The sequence below is a fragment of the Vulpes vulpes genome, chromosome 4 (assembly GCF_048418805.1).
Source record: "Vulpes vulpes isolate BD-2025 chromosome 4, VulVul3, whole genome shotgun sequence".
Classification (NCBI taxonomy): Eukaryota; Metazoa; Chordata; class Mammalia; order Carnivora; family Canidae; genus Vulpes; species Vulpes vulpes.
Genome location: NC_132783.1, coordinates 88,478,427 through 88,501,520, shown reverse-complemented (window position 1 = coordinate 88,501,520; position 23,094 = coordinate 88,478,427). Strand labels below are relative to the sequence as shown.

Genomic DNA, 23,094 nt, shown 5'->3' with positions numbered 1-23,094 from the left:
AAATCCACAGAGAGAGAATGCAGATCTGCTGTCACCAAGGGCTGAGGGGGGTGGGTTGGGGAGCGAGTGCTTCCTGGGTAAGGGGTTTCCTTTCTGGGCTGAAAATGTTCTGGAACTAGATGGTGGCCGTGGTTGCACAACATTTTTTTGCAAAGATTTTTTATTTTTATTTTTTTAATTTAAGAGAGAGGGTGCAAGCGCAACCCAGGGGAGAGGCAGAGGGAGAAGGAGAATCTGAAGCAGAGTGGAGCTGAGTTCGAGCCCCTGGAGCCCAGGCGGGGCTCATCCCACGACCCTGAGATGGTGACCAGACACGTAACTGGCTGAGCCACCCGGACGCCCCCTATACAACATTTTGGGTGTGCTGTCACTGAAACGAACACTTTAAAATGGTTAAAATGGGAAATCTTCTGTTGTGTTAGAAACATACTGGTAGCCATGGTAGGTTGTGGAAAGCAAGCTTGCCAGGGGTGGTAAGAGAAGGACGGGGTGCAGAGCGGGTGGTCAGGGAAGAACTAAGGCCCGTGAGGATATGGGGGAGAGCAATCCCCACAGAGGGTCACCTCGGGGTGGAGAGTGGGGAGGACGGGGCACGGGCCAGCAAGAGGCATCCTATGTCTTCCGAGAACAGGGGGGGCCGTGCAGGTCTGGACATGAGTGAGCTCATCGGTGTCACGAAGGTTCTTTGGCTGCCGGGTGGAGAAAGGGTTGCAGAGGGTGAACGCGGGGCAGGGGACCAGGGCCGTGCCGAGGATGGGTGCAGGGAGTGGGGTTCCCAGCAGGGCTGGGGCTCTGGGTCAGCAGTGCCCAGTGGGAGGGGGGCCCTGGGCTAGGAGGCCCTGGACAGTTCCCCAGGCACAGAGAGAGGCAGACCGGGGGCAAGGAGCGGGTCTGGGGGCTGTCACTTGGGTGTGGGCCAGGCCCCCTGGTGGTGCCGAGGCTGGGCCAGATGTGCAGCCCGAGCGGCTTGATCCTGAGACACAGACACGATGCTATGGGGCCGCTCTGGTGACGCCCGGGTCAAGCCAACAGAGCGAGGTGGGCCTGGGATGGGCAGGCTGCAGGGGAGGAGGGCGGAGGGGCCTGAGCCCGGCAGTGTGTGGGAGCCACAAGGAGGTGGGGGGACCCCGGCCCTGAGCCGGCTTGTGGGTGACATGAGTGAGTGTCAGGCGGCAGGCTCAGCCAGGGGGCGGCTGGGGAACACGATGGGCTCTGGGCCCAAGACGTCCAGCCGGAACAGGTGGTCACAGAGGAACCAGTCAACACTGACAGGCACTGTGGGTCAGGCAGAAAGGACAGGTCGGTGTGGACACGTGTGCCCCGAGTCCTGTCCCAGGCGACCCCTAGGCCCACCCCGGAGAGACAGGGCCCACCGAGCAGGCCCAGAGCGGCCGGCGCTTGTGAGGCTCCTGGCGTTGGTGCGGGTTTTCAGGGGGAAGGGACACTTGCCAGAGGAGAGGATGCAGAGGTCCTGGCAACGTTGGAGGGGCTTGGCCTGAATTGAGCAGGACCACAGTTTGGAGCTTTGTACCCACAGTCTCAACGAGCCCCGTCAGGCGTCGAATCTTGTCGGAAATGTGACAAAAAGGCGAATGTGACAACGGTAGATGGGAAAACAAAGCTGAGGGTCTGTGTCTTCCACAGCAGGGAAGATTCTCACTGAGGCATAAGGTGAAAACAAAAAAGACGTGCCTGTGGGGCCAGGGGAGTGATGTGTGCCCAGCCATGAGCTCAGCTTTCCCCCAGCTCGTTTCCCTGCGGACCCCACCGGCGGGTCCAAGATCAGTAAAGCCCTCGAGATTCTGTACCTCCGTGTCCCCAGGGTTTACTGCCAGGAATGCCTGGAGAACAGAAAAGTTCTCAGGGACAGGGCACAGCCTACAGGAGCACTGGGGACAGCAAGGGCCAGTCTGCTAGGAGCTGGGAGGTGCCCCCAGAAAAGAGACAGCAGGACGGAGGCCTTAGGGGACAAGACAGGACTGGGGCGAAGCATACACGCGGGCTCATGAGGACCGAGTAAGTTGCACGGGATGCCCAAGGGGCTGGCACACAGCTCGGCAAAGCACAGCAGGGGCTTCCTTCCAGACACACAGGGGAATGGGGTGGCGGTGGTGCAGGCCAGGAGGAGAAAGGATGCACCCCGTGGAGCAGGTCCCCACCCACTCCTGCCCTGAGCCACCACACGGCTGCACTCCCATGTCCCCGTGACCTGTCCACCCACGGCCGCAAGGGCCAAAGCTCTGTCCAGTTCACCAAAGTCAGCGCTTCGGGATGTTGCATAAGGGAAGGGGTAAGTGAAGAAGGGAACGGGTGAATGCATGCTCAGATCATCTGTGGAATTAGAGTCCGAGCTCAGAAGTGAACAAATGGAAAAACCTCACTCCCCAGCCCCACGGTCAAAGCCACAGGATGTGCTTCCCGAATCCACCTCTTAGCACGTAGGTGCCTTGGGGTGGATTGAGTCACTTCGTGAGCCTCGGCTTCCCCAGCAGAAACAGGGTCGCAGCACACTGTGCGTCCCAGACCTTGCTGAGGCCTGGCCAGCACCCCCCCCCCCCCCCAGGGCTTCCCCGCCATCCACCCAGACACTTCCGCAGCCAGGCCTGAAGCAAAGAGCTGAGGCTTGAATGAGATGCCGACCTGGAGACACACACACACACTCCCCCGTGTGTTTCCCTCTCCTCTCCATTCTTTATAAATCAGAAAATTAATCACGCAGAAAAGACTCTGCTGCACCAGAAACCCAAATGAGTTTAATGTATAATTTACACATGAAAATGTAGATGTCAATGTGTGACAAATTGCCATAAAAATGTTTTTGCAGTTAAATTTTTAGGCATCTGTCTTCGTCCCAGAAGAGCCACCGTACAGACGGCGTGAGGCTCCAGGACTCGGGCCGGGTGGGGCTGCAAGCAGCCTGTCATTCTCGCGAGCTGGTGATGCAGCTGCCAGCACAGCCTGGCCCCGAAGGCCCAGCCCGGCCCCAGCCATGCGCTGCCAAGCCAGAGCTGTCCCCCTCGGGGTCCTGCTGTGTGTCTCAGCCAAAACACAGATGTACCCGTACACCGGCTGTGCGCTGGGCCAAAGGATAGAAGACAGAATGGAGTGTGGCCTCACACCCCCGTGGCTTTGAGGCCCCTGGGAGGGCCAGGCAAGCAGATGATGATAAGTGACAGGGTGGCAAGCACTTAGGGCAGGAGTGGGCACTACATGCCAAGCACCTGCCAAGATGCAAGTTCATCCCTGCTCCAGGAGCATCCCCCAAAGGCTCCAGGGGGCAGGGACTAGTCCTGGAGGAGCTTGTCAGGAGGGTGAAGTGGGGGACATTCTCGACAGGAAAAAGCACTCGTGCTCAGGCGGAGGCTAAACAGAGCAAGCCTGTCCCGATGCGTGTGAGCGCGGCCTGCTGCACGCTGCTAGGTCGCCAAGGGGTCTGCACGCCCAGCGAGATATAGGATTTTGTCCTGGATTGAAAACTTCCGACAGGACAAGTCTACACTCCACTCTACTGAACTGTGGAGAGGCCAAGAGGAGGGCTGTTGGGGACAGGGACGAGGAGAGACGAGACAGTCCCGCCTACTGTAAAGGGCCGCATGCACGTAAGGTGCCGTCCCCCGCAGGACCCCGAGTCCTCTACCAGGTCCTGACTCCTGCAGGGGTATTTTCATCCCAGGTGCACCAGCCCGCGGGCTCAGGACTGCATCTAAACCACCCAAAACGGGCAGCCCTGGTTGCCCAGTGGTTTGGCACCACCTTCGGCCTGGGGTGTGGTCCTAGAGACCCGGGATTGAGTCTCCGGTTGGGCTTCCTGTGTGGAGCCTGCTTCTCCCTCTGCCTGCGTCTCTGCCCCCCCCCTTCTATGTCATAAATAAATTTTTTTAAAAAGAAAGTAAACCACCCAAAACGCAGGCTGGGCCCCTGCTTCTCCTCTGCACCTGCTACTGCCCTTTGGGGCGGGTCATGGCGCAGGACATTCCCTGACAGCCTCTCGCCAGACGCCCAGCGAGGCTCCAGGCACAGCCCCAAGCTTCCTCTCACACGCAGATAGCAGGGAGCGGCCGGGGGCCCGGGCTGGCCCTAGCTGGGAACCACGGTGCTGGCGCACACAAGGCGGGCAGGAAGGGCACGTCCTCGTTGCACCCTGCCCTCCTTGGTGGAACCACTGGCGAAGGTCAAGAATACGCCCTCTCCCTCTGCGAGCGATCATCGCCTGTGTCCGAGCCCGAGCTGAGATCTCACTGGTGACTTCCCCAGAACTTGGGCCTCCCACGACGGGACAAAGCCCCCCTTCCCCAATCCCATCAGGAGCTCCCTCTGCAGCCTTGGAGCCTCACAGACCTGGGGTCAAAACACAGAGGCCGGGCTAGCGTGGCCAGACACTCACAGAACAAGGGTTTGAGCCCCAAGCCCTCACGGGTGCTCGTTTTAAAGAACACAGCCTGGCACCAATAACTTCTCCACCTCCTGGAGGCCTGGGGCCGACCCCTCGGTGACTCGCAGCCACATACCTCGCTTGACTTTCTGGGGCCTGAGGCCCTCCGCCTGGGCCAGGGCCTCCCACGCCTCGCGCTCCCTCCAGCGCCTCAGCTGCTCCTCTCGCATTTTGTAGAAGAGGATGTGCTTCTGCACATCGCTGAGCTCGGCCAGGAGTTCGGGGTCGATGTACATGTCATGAAGGATCTGCTGCAGCATGATGTCCCCCGGAGTGCACCCCCCAGGGCAGCCAGCCAGGGAAGCCCTGCCAGGTGGGACACCCCAGGCCACTCCTCACCCCCGGCTCGTCACTGCAGGACCACTCGGGGAGCCCCTTCTCTGTGTCGCATCGTCACTCTCCCTCAGCTCCCAGCCAGGGACAGACTCATCTCCCCTGCCTGGGAAGCAATGGGGGCCAGGCAGCAGGAAGCCAATTGGCAGCCGGGACCCTGCAAGGGGTGGGGGGCAGGCATCAGGAGCAATCTAGTCCTCCTGTCGGGTCACAGGGAGCCACATCCCAGCAGCGCCCGTGTCTTGGCTTCCCCTGGGGTTCAGGGCCAACAGGGAGGGTCAGAGCCTCCAGCTCTGCAGGGCAGTGTCCGGACCCGGCCCTGCCTGAGCCGACAGGTGTTGAGTGATCCGTTAGTGGAAGGTAACGATGACACCAGCTGTATCGATGACACTGCCCGGGGCCAGCCAGGAACTGATCTCTCCTCCGCGGGTAAGAGGAGGCGGTGGCGGGTCCTAATTCGGTACTAATTCCGTGACTTTTGAGCCAACTTCAAACAGGCCAGAGGAGCCAGCCAGGAGTTTCTAGGCTCCTCGGCCTCTCCCTCTACCTGCTTCCCCTGGCCAACCTTCTTCTTTTCCAGGACGTTTGGCATCCTGAGGTAATGCTTTTAAAACGCTGCCCTCCCACTGGGTTGGAGCTCAGAAAGGTAAGGAAAGACAGTCAGTAGGTAGGGATGAGGAAGGGGCTTTACCAGGGAATTCAAGGACACAGAGGAGCCCCGTCATCTCTCCTTTCCCTAGAACGAGGTCCTAAAGCCCTGCCTGTGCTGACAGATTAACCCTCCAGGGGTCGGTTTGGGTGGTTGCCTTGATCTTCATGTTGTTGCTTGCAGGTGCCTGGAGATCACCAAACAGAAGGCTGTTTCTCGGGCGCCCTGAATCTGAAGCACCTGGGACAGGGCAGGATGTTGCCTTCAGGTGGGTTAGGACTGAGCCTAAGAGGTGCTCCCAGCTACTCCCAGCTGCTCCCTGTATTCCAACAAAGCCACTGGGTTCCAGAAGGTAAGCAACCTGCCTACGGCTACCCCGACCCCTAAGCTGCCACCTTGGGACTCTACCCAGTATTCGAATTTGACATGGGCAACTGTGAATCTTCCGATGGGTTAAAAATGTAACCCGACCAGGAGAGGACCACCCAACGGGGTCTGGCAGTGTGGCCTGGTAGGATTGGCGATCTTCGGGGCCCCTTCCCTCCCCATGAGGGACAAAGGTGGATCGGACACCCAAGGGTGATGGAACGCAAGTGTGATGGGGTGCCCTTCTCTGGCTGCTAGGTCAACACACAGCAGGAGAATAAGGAGGCTATTGGGATGCGCTTCAAGCTGCAGGGTCAAATGCAAGCGTGGAGGGCCAGGGTGTGGTTGGCTAGCTGCAGGGTGACCTCGATCTTGCAGCGTCCCCACTCGGCCCTGTCCCCTGTCCTCCCAACCCCGGCTGGGCCCGCCTCGGGCCCAGCCCCCTGCGTCCTGTGTCTGGGCGGGAGAACTGAGGCCAGAGCAGAGACAATGGGCACAGGCCATGGACGGAGCCCAGCCTCTAGCTGGCAGCCTCCTTCTTTCTTTGGAGGTTGGAGGTGCAGCCAGACGCCTGCAGCAAGACAGTGGTGGAGAGTACAGAGAGCAGGGCCAGAGAGCAGGACGTGGAGGGCAGAGCGTGGGGAGCAGGGTGCGGGGAGCAGGGCGCAGGGCGTGGGGAGCAGGGTGCGGAGAGCAGGGCAGGGCAGGGCTGGGAGGGCAGGGCCCAGAGGGCAGAGCGTGGAGGGCAGGGCGTGGAGGGCAGGGCACGGAGGGCAGGGTCCAGCAGGGTCTGGAGGCAGGGCGCGGGGGGCAGGGCAAGACGAGGGGCCGGGGCAGGGCGCGAAGAGCAGGATGCGGAGAGCAGGGTCCAGAGAGCAGGGTCCGGAGAGCAGGGCCAGGAGGGCAGGATGCAGAGGGCAGGGCGGGGAGGGCAGGGAGCGCAGGGCAGGGCCCGGGGAGCAGGACCCCGGGGAGCGGGTGCGCCTCCATCGGGCGGGCCCGGGGCCCGGGCCCCTTGCGGGGACCCCTGCGACCACCCTGCGGGGGGCGGGCGGAGGCAGCGACCCCATAGTGCCCGTTGCGAGCCGCGGGGGGCACGGTGCTCGGGGTGGGGGGGCACCCCAGGCCGAGCGCAGCCCCGTGGGGAGGGAGGCCCTGGAGCCCGGCCCTCTCCGCCCTCGGTCCTGCAGGGGAGGCCGCTCCGCCCGGCCTGGGGCGCCTCCTGGAGGAGCCGGATGCCGCCTGCAGGGAGCCCGGGGACCAGGTGCCCCCCTGGTATAGGTGGCCGCCGAGGCCGCGACCCCAGGGGCAAGTGCCGGGCAGACGATGGAGCACGGGCGACCAGAAAGGAGGCGCAGGTCCCCGGCCGCCCCAGCCACGGGATTTAATCTGCACCTTAATGCAATTGCTTGGGGGGGGGGGGTGTGCATGCAAGCCTGGCTGTGCCAGGGGCTGGAGACCCCCAGGGGGTCCACGCGCTGGGGGCAGCTCAGGACTCAACCCTGCACCTGCCACAAAGGACGGGCCGAGCTGTGTGGTGGGCAAGCGAAGATGCCCACAGCAGAGAAAAGGAAAAGGGGACTCCCCAATGACTGTGCCCAGGGTAATAATCCAGTATTTGAATTTGTACATGATGACGTGTGTAGACAAAGGAACACACACACACGGCTTCTTGCTTTCTGCTGGCGACAGGAAGGGAGGCGACCATAGGCAGTTCTGTACTGTGTTATACCGTAAGGCATAGGACACTTAGGACCGACACCAAACAGATTTCAAGAGTCCTAAAGTGTGATTCCAAAAAATTGGCCTCCATGCCCACACCAGGGAGGGAGGGAGGGGCAGGCACAGCACCTAGAGGTTGGAGTGTCAGGATGGATGAACTGCTCAGGTCATCAGAGGTTCCTAGACCAGAAAAGGGCTTGGAGGCACTTCTCAGCTCTGGCCCTGGGAGGAAGAGGAGGCCAGAAGAGCAGAGGCAGGGAGGAAAGTCTGCAGGCTTCGGCCAAAGTCGAGAAGTTATGAGGACTGTGTAGGGGAGCTGGGGAGCTGCCAGTGGGGACCAAGGCGGCAGACTTGGGAGATATTTCTTTTTTTTTGGGGGGGGGGGGGGAGAGATTTCTTATCCCAGGTTCTCTCTGCAGCTACTTAAAATCCTTTTAAAATGTAGTGGCATTCTCTGCCCAAAACCTTGCAACAGCTCCCATTTCCCTCAGAGTCAAAGCCCAAGTCCTCACAGGGCCCCTAAGGTCCTCCAGGATCTGCCTCTCTCCACCCCCTCCCCATAAGCCCTCCCAGCCCCCTCCCTCCCCCCAGGCTCCAGCCTGCTGGCCTCCTGGGCTTTCTGCAAGCACACCAGGCATGCTCCCTCCTCAGGGCCTTCTCAGAGCTGTTCCTTCTCACTGGAACCCACGTGGCTCCAGAGCCTCCTTCAATTCTTTGCTCAAACTTTTAACTCCTCTGTACTCCTGAGCCTCTCTTATTCTGCTCAATTTTTTTTCATTACTCTGTAAAATGCCATTTTCTTCTTTTGTGTTTCTTTCTCTCTCCCTATTAGACAGCATGCAGCGCTTCACTGATGTCCTCAGCGCCTGCCACACTGCTTAGCATACAGCAGGTACTAGACAAATATCTACTGGAAGAGAATGAACAAAGGAACTTTCAAGGTGGAATGGATTAGAGCCTGTGCAAATGCTAGAGGCTCCAGAACAGGAGTCTGAAGTGAGGTTGCTGGAGACTTGGACGTAGGCATCATGAGCAGCTATGAGCAGATAGTCTAAGTCTCTGGGGCATTAGGTAGACTGACAGCCCTGCCATAGGCCACCTGCCCTGGCTGCCCCCCACCACCCCCCCCCCGCCGCCATGTCCTCACCACATGGTCCCTTGAAGGCAGAGCCCAATAATGGCCAGAGAACCCCATCATCCTGGCCTCGGGAAGCCTGGGCACAGCCACCATACAGGATCAGTGACAGGAAGGATCTCCTTATGTCCACTCACCTCCCCTGTCATAGTCCCGTGGGGAAGCTGCTCCCAAGAGCACACTTAGGATCACAGCTGGCCTCAGTTCTGCGACCCGTGGGTCAGTAAAAGTCGAGAGTGGGTTCTGCATTGTCACCAGTTAAGCTCCACTGAAAGATCATAGTGGCCCTAAGGAGTTCAGCTACCACTTAGAAAACACAGTGCGAACAAGCTCCCACTCCCAGTAAAAACCAGATAGGAAATACTGGGAACAAATTCGGCAAAGTGGGGAAGCAGAATGCCTTTTATTCTCTAATCTCAAAAGCGACAGATTACCCATTCTAGCGTTTTCCTTTGGTGGCCCAGAGCAACCCTAACACACGTGGGGCGGCTGCACAAGCTCACAGATACCAGGCAGCGGGGAGCCCTGGGGAGCCACGTTGAAGGCCAGCTAACACAGGTGAATTAGACATTTTATGGTGTTAGATCTTTCTGACATGAATGTGGTATGTCCCTGTGCTTCCCCACCTTGGTTCTCTCTCTCTCTCTTTCCTCACTTTGGGAAAGCCATGTGAGCCCCACCTGGTAGGGAGCCGATATCTCCCGCCAGTAGTCACGTGACTGAGTGAGGTTGGCAGAGATGATCAGGTGAGGCACTGCAGCTCAGGCATTCCTAGATTCCCAACCCTCAGAAAAGGTATCAGATACGTACGTGTTGTTTTCAGCTGTCAGGCTTTGGGGTGATTTGTTCGGCAGCAGTGCATAACTAATGCAATATCGAATTAGTCTGTACGCTTAATGCCATGTCAGGCCAAACCTAAAAATTGGTTGGGAAGTGGGGGAGAAGCTTGAGAAAATGATTGCCAAGTTAGACCTAAAAAAACTGAATAGATGAGAACAGCCAAAAAACACTGAGGCATACTGAACTCGGCACTGCCCCATTCGAACTCCTAAAACAAACATCTCAATTCGACACAAGAACAGGCAGATGGGAGTGAGAAAGCCCAGACATGGATCCAGATAGATGTCCAGAGAATTCTTTAGTACGTGGTCAAAATGGCAGCTTAATAATAGGGGGTGAAGGATGGATAATCAATCGATCAATAAACAGACCAAAAACAGTGAGCTCAACCCTTGTCTGTCCCCTGTGATCCTACCAGGATGTCCCTCAGTGGCCATGGACTCCAGGGTTCTGCAGCACTAGTCATCAGAAAAGGGAATATTTCGAAGTAACTGTTGGGTTCAATAGACAAGGTTTAGGTTAGGAAATCATGGCAGGTCAACAGGATCAGAGGCTATACAGCCATGAAAATTGCCGCTGAGAAGAATATCTGTTGACATAAAAGGGTTCGTTACGCATTGCTAAGGCAGAAGGCAGGGTGTAAAATATCATGTGTAGTATGGGCTCAGTTTTATGAACGAGGAAAAGAATACTTTAACCCCCACTGCTTCCAAAGGAGACTAAGCAGGTCCACCTAAAAAGGAAAGGCCCGGGATCTGGAAACCTGGCTGGGTCTGGATGTGCACACTTGGGAGGCTGCACTGGGGTGAACTGAGCGGCTCCATGTGTCACAGGCTGGACACCAGGTTCCAGAGTGGCAGAAATGGCAGGGGAAGGAGACAGAGAGATGACCACACCCCCCACAGCTGTGGACCATCCCGTCCCAAATCATCATCAAGACTATTTAATCCTCGGGTGCCTGGGTGGCTCAGCCTATTGTCTGCCTTCAGCTCAGGTGATGGCCCAGGGCCCTGGGATCAAGCCCTGCATCAGGCACCCTGCTCAGCAGGGAGGTTGCTTCTCCCCCTCCCTCTGCCCGTCCCCGTCTGTGCTCTCTCTCCCAGATAAATGAATAAACTCTTTAAAAAAAAATGCTTTAATTTTCAAAAAGGTTCACTATGAGATTTATTTACAGGAAAAACAAACAAAACAAACCCTTAACCTCTATCCAATTCTTCCAGGAAAGAGGAGACCACCAAGGGGTCCAGGAGTTGGAGGCACAGGGGGGCTAGGGTCCCTGCAATTGGCAGAAATCGTGGGGAGGGTGGGGGCTCTCCCCACCGGGGAATCGGTGGGATCCGAGTACCTCTGAGGGGCCAGGACACCACGCTGACATCCGTAAACAACAAGACAACAGTACAGACACAACCACACATTTGTGAGAGGAGCAGCAGAGCCCAGGGCTGCTGCCAGCCTGGCCTCACCTCCCGGCCAGTGTGGCTCCTTGCACGGCTCACGTTCCTCCTGTGTATGCAGAAGGCATCAGGGCCCCGCACAGGGCTGGCATCAGCATCACACACACAGGTGATGTCGGAGTGGGCCGTGCACTCAGTAGGCGCCAGCGTGAGCTCTGCTCCCCCCACCCAACCCCACCCTGCTCCTTAATCTGGAGCCTGGTTCCCCAGTGACTTGGTGAATCCAACTATAGGTGGGGGATGGGCTGTGGCTGCTAACTGCCCGATGGCTTCCACAGACATGCATGTGCCTTGGCCCGGGACTGACACACCTGCACTGGGAGAAACACGCTGCTTTCCTGCCACCGCTGGGACCTGGGGCTGCTGACTGTCCTGTGTCCCCGCAAGGAGGTCGGCCTGCAGGAGAGAGCAAGGCTGACACACAGAGAGGGGCAGACACCCGCATGGAGGGAGCACCCTGGTAGTGCCAGGTCCTATCCCACACCTAGGCCTCTAAGAATGTGCCCCTGTCCCTCCCTGCCATAGGAACCAATAACCTTGAGTTAAGGTCACCGCCACCCGTGTCTGACCACCCGGGGGCTCTCTCTCTCCATTTGTCTTGCCAAGGATGCTTTAGGACAGGACAGGACTGCAGGCAGGTGCATCTCTAAGGGCTTTTCCCAAGGGTCCACCTCTCACAGGAAGTCCTTCCAGACCCGGGTGTCTCTCTGAATGCACCGTCCCACATCCTCGCTGCCCTGGGGCCACTCCCCCCCCACCCCCCACCCCACCCCCATCTCCCTCCAGGAAACCAGGGACACAGCCAAGGAAGAGGCAGGTTCCAGAGGAGGTGAGCCCTTGGTGCCTGTGCACAGCTAGTGGGGTGGGAAGCTCTAGGTCCTCAGGGTGGGGGGAGTCCTGAGCCAGCTGCCCCCCCACCATCTGACACAGACCACCTCCACCGGCCTGCACTCCTGCCCCCCACCCCCATCTCCCCTAGAGCCCCAGCCCTGCCAATGAGGAAACACTCCACTCCCTCCAAATTCCCCTGGAACCAGGCCACTCAGCACAAATACAACCGACTGGCTATGGCGCAACCCAGGGCTGAGCTCATTAACTCAAAGGGCAGGAGGCAACTCTAGAGACCCAGATGGCAAACAGGCCACACCGCGGGCAGAGGCCCCCAGGCCCCGAGGCCATCCTGACCCATGGAGAGCAGCAGCGAACGCCCAGAACCCGAGGGGGCCCAGCGCCCCCACCCCTGGGCAGGTTCTCAGGCACCGGGGGAACCCTGGGCCCCCGTCCAGGCCTCCCAGAGGAGCGACCAGGGAAGAGCCGCTGAGGTCTCTTGCCTGCCCACTGTGCAGCAGCAGGCCCTGGGCCGGGGCTTGCTTTCTCCAGGATCTCATTTAATTCTCAGAACAAAATTAGGAAGAAACTCTGTGATCCCAAGCTCAGCTTTATTGTTCCGGCCAAACAGCTGTTAAGGGATCCTGGACTCAAACCCATCATATGCTGAGCTGGAAGGGGCCCTCCCCTCCCCTCCCACCCCCACTCTTATTCCGAATTGGACAGTCCTTCTGGGGCTGCGGAGCTGGAGTGGCCGACCTGGAGGGCCCCGGGGAGCTCAGCGTGCGCGGTGCACTGAGCCACTGGAGGACCACATCCGTGCCCTGGGGAGCCCACACACCTGCCCAGCATGGCAAGGGGCCCAGCGCCTCCAGCCACCGTGGAGCATGAGGTGGCAAGCCAGCCCCGCGAAGACTGGGCCCTCAGTCCCTTGCAGAGGCAGATGCTGGAAGACAGTAAATCCAGTTCCCGTCTTCGCTTCCCCAAGCTGTGGGACTTGGGGCGCGGACCACTGGGGTCCTCCTGTCAGACCTGTCCTGGCTTCCTGGCCAGGCGGGTGGACCTTCACCGGCCCCGGTGATTCAGCGCAGCCCCTGCGTTCCGCCCAGTCGAGTCCTGTGCGGGCCACCCGGGCTGCATTCCTAAGGCATCCCCCGCCCTCCCTCCTCCCCTTCTTCCCCAACCACGGGGAAGGGCAGCCCTGGTGGTGCAGTGGTTTAGCGCCGCCTGCAGCCCAGGGTGTGATCCTGGAGACCCTTGACTGAGTCCCACATAAGGCTCTCTGCATGGAGCCTGCTTCTCCCTCTGCCTGGGTCTCTCTCTCTCTCTATGATAAATAAAATCTTAAAAAAAAAAAAATGACTCCGAAGATCTGTATGTGTTTTTCGAAGTCACCAAAGTTTAGGGGAAGCCTGTTCTGACTCTAGCCCCATGCAAACTGTAGCACGCCTCATGATCCCCTAAGGACTGGCGAAAAGACTCCTGGGCTCCCTCCCAGGTTTGTGGCTCAGTAGGCCTGGAGTGGGACCACAGAGTTCGCACCTCTGAGCAGCCCCCAGGTGCCACTGCCGCAGCTGGTCAAGGGACCTTGAGAACCTCAGCATCCCTGCCTAAGCCCTGACCCTCTGCAGGGGTGGAAGTACTCTCCCCATCTGACTGAGGAGACAGCATCCGGTTCCTGGCTCTTGCATTGGCGTTGCCGGCGCCGAGCCCCTCCGGACCTTCCATTGCATTCTCTGTAGTCTGAGAACACCCCCTGAGGACACCCCCAGAGCCGTCCACCCCGTGCAGCTTCCAGGAACCACTTGGGGACCCTCTGGGAGCGGGGTAAACTCTCTTCAGAATGCAGTTATGGGGCAGCCCGGGGGTGGGGGTGTGGGGCAGCGGTTCAGCGCCACCTGCAGCCCAGGGCCTGATCCTGGAGACCCGGGATCGAGTCCCACGTCGGGCTCTCCGCATGGAGCCTGCTTCTCCCTCTGCCTGTGTCTCTGCCTCTCTCTCTCTCTGTCTCTCATGAATAAATAAATAAAATCCTAAAAAAAAAAAAAAAAAAAAACAACAAAGGAACACAGTTATGCTCAAAAAGAGACTCAAATGTGCATGTTACATCCAAGGGGAGTCCCAGGGATCCTGCAGAAGGACAAAAGGGACAATGTCACTGAAATCGGTCACACTGGTTGTCGCAGGGAGTGAGGGGCTCAGGAGCTCCGGATCAGACGTTTCTTCTGGAATGGACGATCCGCATCCTGTTGACTCCGCCCACCCTCCCAGAGTGGGCCGCTGGGTGGCTGGCGGGCCCTCAGCTGAGATAGGGCAAGACAGACAGGAACAGTTTGGGGTGTGGGCGGGACCGGGCGCTGGGGGAAGAGAAGGCAGATGCGGGTTTGAATGAGGCTCTGGGTGTGTTTGTAGGGGTGCCCGGGGAGCAGCTTTGCAGGCACCCAGGATGGGGGGCCGCAGACACAGCCTGAGCCGTCCACCCGTTGCCCAGAGGCCAGCCAGTGCCCCCAGGATGCCCCCCACGGGGCCGGACCTTCATGTAGGGCATGTGGGAGATACCCTAACCTCCAGACTCCATTTTTCACAGTAAGAGATTGGCTGCTTTGGGTTCCCTGCCTGGGCCCCGTTTACTACAAGTGAGCTGTGCCAGAAAGACGAGAGGCAGAAGGACAGCTTTTCTGGAATAAGCCAAAAAAGATTCCAAGTGTGTCTGGTGGAAAAGGGTGCGTTGTTCAGTGCACAGTCTCCCAATGATCTGCTTCTAGGCTTTCATTACCCTTGAGCAGCGTCACAGCTAAGCTGTAGAGTTAATGCACGACACTTCTCGTCCGTGGACGTGCGTAACTGTGCATCACATCTGAATGAAGCCCAACTATCCCCTTTCCCCCTGAAAAAAAAAGTCTCCACATTCCTTTACTCCATATAGATTTATGTGATTTCTCCTTCGAAATGACTGTTAATCTTATCAGCCCCCTCATTTAATGAATGAGTTAAATAAAAATTTTGACACATGCATATGTAATACTATATAAATAATGCTTTTGGGGGGGGATGGATTATCTCTAACAAAAGGCACACTAAAGACCACTGCCTCTCAGAGACGGGAAGGAAGGCTGGCTATGGCCCCTGCAGCACAAAACCCACTGTCAGCCCGACCCATATCACCCCCACCAGGAGACGGCTAGCCTGGGCTTGCACACCTCCAGAGACGGGGTGCTCAGTCCCTCCTGGAGGCCACTCCAACTCTCTCCATATAGGCCCACAGCTGCACTAATTTTCAAAAAATGGGGAAAAATAGATCTAAAATTAAAAGAAAAAAATTTTTTAAAAATTTAAAAATTTTTAAATTAAATTGAAAGAAAGCAAGGCCTGGGACCAGTCCCTGCAGAGAGAAAAACGATTGCATCTAAAACAATCACCTATAAACAGGGCCGGCAACCCGGGGCTCTGTGCAGAGGCGCAGCAAGGCCGAACGGGCCGGGCAGGGAGGGGGAGAGGAGGAGCCCCGGCCAGATGGCAGCAGTAGTGACAGTGACTGCAGTGACTACGGAGGTGAGACCACTGGACTCACACTGCCTTAGAACAGAACCTTGACCTGGCCCCCCTGCTGACCCTGGCCCTCCACCCCCGCATGTTTTTAGACACAGAGATTTTTTTCCTGGGAGCAAGCATAGTGGGGCCCATGCCCTCGTCTGACACACACACTCGTCTCCCTGGCTCCTGGCTTCCGTCCTGCAGGGGCCATCCCACCCCATCAGAGGTGGAAGGGACACAGCCGGCCTCCCCGGCTCAGGCCCTCGTTCCGAGGCCTCGGCAGGTCCCAGCACTTCCCTGCACATCTGTTCTCCTCACCACACTAGGACCAGGTGGGGTCCACCGGGTCCAAACATGATGTCCTGCCTCATGTGGGGCTTGATCTCTTGCAACACCTGGTTCAGGGCTCTGTCATTTCCCATCCCAAGCTCCTCAAGCCCCTTTCTCCCCCCACCACCCTTCCTGGGCCTCCCGTGGGCCAGCTGCCTCCCGTGGGCCGGCCTCTGCACACAGCCCCGGTCCCCTATGGGGGTGAGCGCCACTCTGCTTCCCCTGGGGGCACGGGGGCTCTGGAGCTGTGCTGGTTTCCAGCAGGACCCACACTGCAGGTGAGAAGCGGCACCCTCGCCCACCTCCCCACCTCGATGACACGGAAAGCTAACAGACCTTGCACTCCGAATGCCTGCTGAGCCTCCCTACGGAGCTCCAGGCCTCGTTCCTGGGAGGACGGAGACATGGATCCATGGATCCTCTCGCTTCAGCCTGGCTGGAAGCCTGAGCTGTTACTTGGAGCCCAGGCAACTCGGCCTGGGGGGACTCAGTCATCTTATCAGCTGAAATTCAGGAGGCACATGCTAGGGAGCCTGGCCCCGTGTTAAACACTTCACCTGCCCCATCCCGGTTAATCCTCACAATGAGGACAACAGGGAATTACCATCCCCATTTTCTAAAAAGGGCTCGAGGAGGTGAAGGAACTTGCCAAAAGCCACACAGTTAGTGAGTCGCAGGGGGCTGGGGAGTCACGGCTCCCTGCGCTCTCATCTCCGCTAATTAACTGAATATTCCTGGACACCTTGAGAAATGAAGATAAGTATCCCCACTTTACAAGGGAGGAACCGAGGGTACTAAGCTTTAAATTAATTTAATTTTTTTTTTTTTTTTGAGCCCAAACTCAACCTCAGGCCTCTCGCCACCACGGCACATGTCCTACGCCAAACGAATCTGGGTCCAGGATACCCGTCCTCCTCTCACGTCACGGCGCTGGTTCCGCAGCCTGCCAGTGCAGGGGAAGCAGAAGAGTCCCCCACAGCCCAACCCCGTCTCCACCGAGGACCTGGTCCCACAGGGCCCAGACCTCCTCCTCTCCCTTCCCCACTCCTCTTGGTTTTGCCTCCATGTACCTGATTCCCTGGGGAAGTGAGCACCACCCTCCTCCAGGAGCAGGGTCAACCAAGCTGCCAGGGGCGGCAATCGGGCAGCGAGCTGTGTGGACCCCAGAGCCCCGTCGCAAGGAACCAGGCCGTTCAGGGAGATGGGGCTGCAAGTGGCACCTCCTAGAGCTTCAGCCAGGCTGGCAGGTGCCAGGCTTGTGTCTGCCTGGACCCTGCGGCTCACTCCCTATGCAACCTCGGGGGCAGCACTGCATCTGGAATGCTTGTCCTCCACTTGTTAACAAAGATGCCACCCAACACTGTCCCCACGTGACCCCATCTCCCAGGGTAAAGCAGGTGGCGAGGGCTCCCTTGCCTGACTTGCTCAGCCTCTCTGTGCAACCTGGGCTGTGACAGGGCCACGGGCTCCTGGGTGGAGTCCTTGGAGAGATGTTGCCACCCCACCACCCAGACTCCTTGGTCCAGAACCAGTCCGTACTTCCATCACGGATGCGCATCCTCTTAGCACCCTCAGCACCCCAGCTACGGCCTCGCAGCGATGGGCATGCCCCGCCCCCAAGTCCCCAGGCATTACAGTATCAGTCCACCTCCCTAGAGAACTCCTTCAATAACATGTTTTCCTTGCAAAATAATTCTAACAACAAAACACCATGGAGTCTTTAGAAGGCCCTGTAACAGCAGAACACCACACCAACTAAAACATCCACCGCAGAAGCATCGTGAGGGCTGTTTGCAGCCTCCTCGACGTTCACCCATCCACAGGCATCTGCTGCCCTGACAGGTGGTTTAAGGGCAAGGACAGGCATGGGGGGTTCTGGTTGGAGGCGGGGGCTTCCCTCCACGGCTTCACTACCCGGCCATTCCATTCCCATCACGGAAAGGCCCCAGGTTGCTCATGATGCGTCTTCCCTGCCTTCTGCCTCGGCTGCCTCCACATGATGGAAGGCACAGCAGAGAGAATAAAAGAAACCAGATCCTGTTGGCATCACTGAGCCACTGGGATCAAACCAACCCCGAAACTCACCCCACCTCTGGACTTTCCAGTTTCAGGAGCCAAAAACCTCCCCTTCATTGTATAAACCAGTTTGAACTGGGTTTTCTGTTACCTGCGACTGTAAACATACTCCCCTGAATAGAGCCAGGTTCATTCACCGGCCGGCCAGTCCTGCCGTGGGCAGTGGGACCGTGACATTGCCCCGTGGATGGGTAGACACTCGCGGAGAGAGGGCCCTGAGATACATGACACAATGCTAATTGTCGAAGACTATGTAAAATACGATGCTCACTTGTGTGAAAAAGATGTTTGAAAAAAAAATATTTGAAAACATGTCAACATTTTCTGGAAGGGTACTCAACAGTGGTTGCCTCTGGGGAACAGGAAACCTACTCTTTCACATTACACTAGCACATCTTTAGATTGCCTATACATATAAAATGACTAGTTTTAAAGTTGTTTGAGGTGATAAAATTACCGTAATTTATTTTGGTGGTTATGAAACCAAGTCTCTGAAGCCCCCACTGGACTACAAGATGCAGAGCAGGGTAATGAGGCCGAGCGAGGAAATACGGTCTCAGACCTCCCCGGGGAAGACTTCATTTCCTCTCCCTCCTCTGAAGCCGGGTTCTCAGAAGTTGGTAACTGTCACCAGAACAGCATCCACGGGAAGGCAGTCCTGACCTTTTCTTCCCCTGGAAGTCATTTCCCAGTCCTTCCTCCATGGCACCCCCGGCAGGCGCCCTGCAGACCCCAGAGGCATGGGCTTGTTGTGAGAACCAGCTGCCCACACATGCAGTCCAGGGAGGAAGGGCCAGGTATTGCTGAGCTCACAGGGAGCTACGACGACGGCACTCAAGGTACGGGGTTCTCGGGATCGCGGGGCGCCTGGGTGGTTGAGAACTGCGGGGTGCCCCGTCGGGCCTGGCAGGCCAGGCAGCAGCCTCTGGAATAACACACACAAGCCTATGGAAGCATCTTTACCAAGATCCATCATTTGGGACAAGTTAGCACAGTTTAGGGACAGACAACCTAAGAACCCTGTGGCCCTGTGGGCAGGCTCTGCGCATGACCCTAGGAAACGCGCACCTGTGAAGGTCGTCCAGGCACTCCACTCCCCCGGGCCAGCTAAGGCGCTGCGCCTCTGGGTGACTGAGCCCCTGAGCCTGGGCAGGCCCTTCCCAGGACAGGACGCCGCCCTGGGTGCTAGGCTGACTGCAACAGCGCCTCGCCTTTCTGTGCTCTGAGGCTGCGGGCCAAGAGCCGTCAGGTGGCCCCTGCTACCAACACTGAGAGACACTGAGGCTGTCCCTTCTCTGCTGGTCTCTGGGCCGGCCTCCTCTTCTGGGGGGCTCCTCCCTGGGGTCTGTAAGATTGCAGAGGCCCACACTCCTACACGTGCCCATCACCACCCCACGGCCAGCTCCCTCCCTAGCACATCCCCTAGAGAGAAGGCCACGTTGGATTCCTCACCACCCCCTGCGGAAAGACCTCTGTGGGCTTGCCTGGTGGACAGCAGCTCTGGCCTTGCAGGGAAGTGAGCCTGCTGCCCAAAGCCAGGGTCTCGGGAGCAAAGCTGAGCCCCATATTCTCTCAAATCCAGGTACAGATGCATGAACGAGCTCTCCCCTGCCTCCTCCAAATGCCTGTTGAGCCACCCCAGAGCCCTGTTAGCTGGACAACTTTCAGGAAACTGCTTCTTCCCAGGCTTGCCCTTAGTGTGGCTTTGCTCAGCAGGAGCCGATATTCCAAAGTCAGAGGGAGCAGACGCCAAACCTACTCTAATGGGTACAGGTTCTGGGGCAGGCTTCCAGAGTTTGAATCTAGAGCTTCCAAATCCTCAACAGGAATTCCCCTTTCTCTGAGTCTCACATTTTGGGCACGAAAACAGCTTCCTTGGAGCTTTCTGGTGACCGAGTTTAACTGTTAAGTACCCGGAGCACTTCCTATGTCCCAGGAGCTTCTGTATCCAATTCATTTTTATCGTTAATCATGGGGGAAACCAAGCCCAGGCTTCCAGAGCACCAGCACAGATGGTTTTTCTGCCCAGCCTACAGCCTTGCCTTGGGGCAGGGGCCGCCCCTGGAGCCTGGGGAGCCGGGCAGTGGCAGGTGTGACAAGGACAGGCAGGCGAGGGTCAGAGACCTGGTGAGCCTGGGCCACAGAAGCAAAGGATGGTCCAGAGAGAGTACTGGGTGCTGCAGACACCAACAGCGCTGGGGGCCTGGACGAGCAGATAGGGGTAAGAGAGCCCAGACAATGAGCCTCCCCACGAAAGGAAAGGAGGGCAGGCAAGGGGGCCAGGGCAAGCTTTAGGGGATGGGGAAACAAGTGATGGTATGAGAGGGAGAGAAAAAACGATGCTGCCGAGTCCTGAGAAGAGGGCGTGCAGGAGGGGCACGGGGAGGAGGGTAAGGGAAGAGCCAGGAAGGTTATGGGGAATACGTAGTACGTGGGGGCGAGCAGGGGACGTGGTCGCGCTGGCCTCCCTGGGGTCTGGGAGGGCAGGGAGCGGGGCCTGAGCGGGGAATGGTCTGCTGGAGCTGGCCCCACCTGCACCCCTTCCGCTGGGCCTCCCCTCTCCTCTCAGCCAACCACGCCGAGTCACAGGGGATGCTGAAATGGCCAGCTTTGTCAACTAATTGAAAAACAAACTGAACTTCTGAAAAAGTCATAGGACAAGTTACCACAGTTTAGGGAGTCCTCACCTTGAGCTGGGCTGTGAGCTGCCAAGACTCACAAGGGGTCCAGCCACCAGGTCGACCTCGACAGGTGGGCCAGCAGGAGCTGTCCGGGAAGCTGAGCTCTCAGGAGTCCATGTACCAGCAGCGACGGTCTGTGCCACCATCTCCCCGGGGCAGGATGGGTCAGAGGTACATGGCAAGGTGGGCAAGGCCACTAACCCTTCACATACGGGACAGTAGGTCCAGGCCACACTCGTGAGCAGCAGGCCCAGATTCCCACCCAGTGTCCCCAAGCTCTCTTGGCTGGATCGGACTGCCCGGGGCTGAACAGAGGTAGCCTAATGCTTTTCCTCTGGCCTACAGAGTCAACGTTTGCCTCGTGCTCCTAGCTGGGCATAACCCACAAACCCAGTTGTTCCAGTCGTAACCTCCATTCAAAGAAAAATTGAAAGTGGCACACAGAATCTAAAAGACAATCACTTAAAAAAAATAAAATAAATAAAATAAAAGACAATCACTTGATGACAGTTATTTCAGACTGTGCCAACCACGGATTGCCTTTGCCATCCACCGTCCTGTCATGTCTAGCGACACCCAATCCCCTGGTTCCCTTGGCAGCTGGGTTTCCCACTGTGATGCCTAATGCCATCCTGATGGCACTCGAGACAAAAACCACCAAGACGACAGCATTAATATAAAGATATATTCCATAAAAGAGTTTGGCAGTCAAAGAAAAGCATCTCACTTCCTGAAAACACAAGCATTCTTCTTCCTCTAGTCTACAGAGAAAATTGTAAAAAAACAAAAACTCATAACATCATCAACAAACACCCACCAGTATACACCACACTAGCATGTACACGTCAACAAGTAAGTGAAGGTAGCACTCAATCCCTGAACGATGAGGACAGAACTGGTACGAGATCCAGAAAAGCATTAGAAAGTAGCCCAGCCAAAAACGCACAAACATCCCAGCTATCCCTAGCGGGGAGGGCGGGGGCGGGGGGGACCATTCAGTACATAAGAGAGACTTCATTTCCAAGAGCAAGCCCCAGGATAGCCCTGCCAGGAGGGGTGGACATGGTCACGGCAGGTATCCTCATTGGGGACAGTGGAGGGAGGCCTTCACAAAAGTTAGCAAAAAAAAAAAAAAAAAATCAACACTATCCCGAGCTCCTACACGGCTGCAGGCTGGGGCCTGCGGCTCCACACACGGGCGGGGCTGTGGTTTCACTCTCCAGGGAGAGGCAAATGCCAGGCCGGCCAGCGGCCCTTAGCACATGGCCTCGACGGGAGCCCTGGTCGAAGGTTCTGGGCTGGCCGCCTCTGGCTGGGGCTCCCTGGCCTTGCCGGGGGATGGGGGAGAAGGGGTGTGTGTCAGGATTCAAGTTCCGGGTGACGGTTTCAGTAGCACCAAGACCAGAAGACAGTGAGGCCAAGCTAGGGAGGGGAGTGGGTGCATGTGAGCCAGGGTGCACAGGGGAAGGGGGAGCGTGTATGGGCACCCGGGTTGTTAGGGACAAAAAGGAGAAGTTGATGGGGTTGGTTCTTGAGACACTCGAGGGAACTGAAAGGGATGGCTTCAGTCCCAGACCCCGTGTAAGGCTGCTTGCAGAGGAGGCCAGAGGAAATGAAGAAATGGTGTGAGAACATTCTTATCCCTATAAATAAACTATTTACACGCTTTAAGAAAGGGAGCGCCGACTCTCAAAGGAGAACCCTGCCCGTGCTCCCCACCCCCGGGCCATCGGGGCATAATGCTGTGGAATGGAGGCAGTTCTTGCCCTGGGAGGGGCAGCAGAGGAGGCACTCCGTGGCACCAGTCCACACATGGCTCAGGCTCACTTGAAAATGGCTGAGGATCCTGCAAACACCCCCCGACTTGTGCAGACACCACAGGCCCCAGTGCCATGGTCCACTTGTGCCCCTTCCCCTGCCCGACTCCAGGCAGCGCCCAGCTGCTGCTGTGACGAGCCTTGTCCATGTCTGCTGGGCCACCCCCCCATGTCCCGCTCACAGCAGATGTGGCTGCCCTCTGGGCCAGCACCGATGACCCGATGACACGAGTGGGGAGGCCTGGGTGCCCTGCAGACACACTTAGTCTCCGGGAGAACCAAGTCAGGCCCTTTTCACAGCCAGGGGAGCCTCGGGAGCCTCTGTCCCCAGGGTTGCCACCCTCACTTAAAGACATGTTCTCTGTCTCTGGGTAGACCCCGAGTGGGGGAGTAGTGGTCCCCATCACAAGTCTGTGCAGGTAAGAGGGGGCTCCTCAGTCTTCAGCAGCAGCAAACAGAAACAGAGAGGTCATGTCACGCTGATGCCGAAGACAAGTGCTGGCTCTGGCTCGGTGCATCCACTTCTCACCCTCTGGATGTCCAGTTGACAACAGCGATGGGCTCTGGCCTCCATGGCATGGCTCAACTCTGCTTGCTCACCTCTCTTCCTCAGAAGTGATGGCCTGCCTTCACCGCCTCAATGTCCGAGATCAAGGTCTTCGCCAGGAAGATGCCAAATATCTGAAACCAAAGCCAGCAGAGCCTGTCAGTGGTGGGGCCCGCAGGAGAGGGCAGGCGCAGAGCCCGAGGTGTGCAGGGCACCCCGCGCTGCATAGCAGCCCCAGGCCCGCGCTGCAGAGACTGAGGACCCGGCACAGAGAGGATGACTGGGTCTACACCAAGACAACACCCACCCACCAGGAAACAGCAAGTCCTGCGGCCTGTTTTGCTATATCC

General features: G+C 57.8%; 2 protein-coding genes across 12 annotated transcripts in view; both read right to left on the bottom strand.

Moving 5' to 3' along the window:
- SH2D4B (SH2 domain containing 4B) overlaps window positions 1-4,692 on the bottom strand; it is a 79,864-nt gene extending 75,172 nt beyond the window's left edge. For both annotated transcript variants that reach the window (XM_072755121.1, XM_026010167.2), the window contains exon 1: window positions 4,495-4,692. In XM_072755121.1, the coding sequence (XP_072611222.1) occupies window positions 4,495-4,692 (198 nt within the window). The remainder of the gene's footprint in view (window positions 1-4,494) is intronic.
- Window positions 4,693-21,051: 16,359 nt separating this feature from the next.
- TSPAN14 (tetraspanin 14) overlaps window positions 21,052-23,094 on the bottom strand; it is a 55,894-nt gene continuing 53,851 nt past the window's right edge. For all 10 annotated transcript variants that reach the window (XM_072756357.1, XM_072756356.1, XM_072756355.1 and 7 more), the window contains one exon: window positions 21,052-22,878. In XM_072756357.1, the coding sequence (XP_072612458.1) occupies window positions 22,807-22,878 (72 nt within the window). In that variant the 3' untranslated portion in view covers window positions 21,052-22,806. The remainder of the gene's footprint in view (window positions 22,879-23,094) is intronic.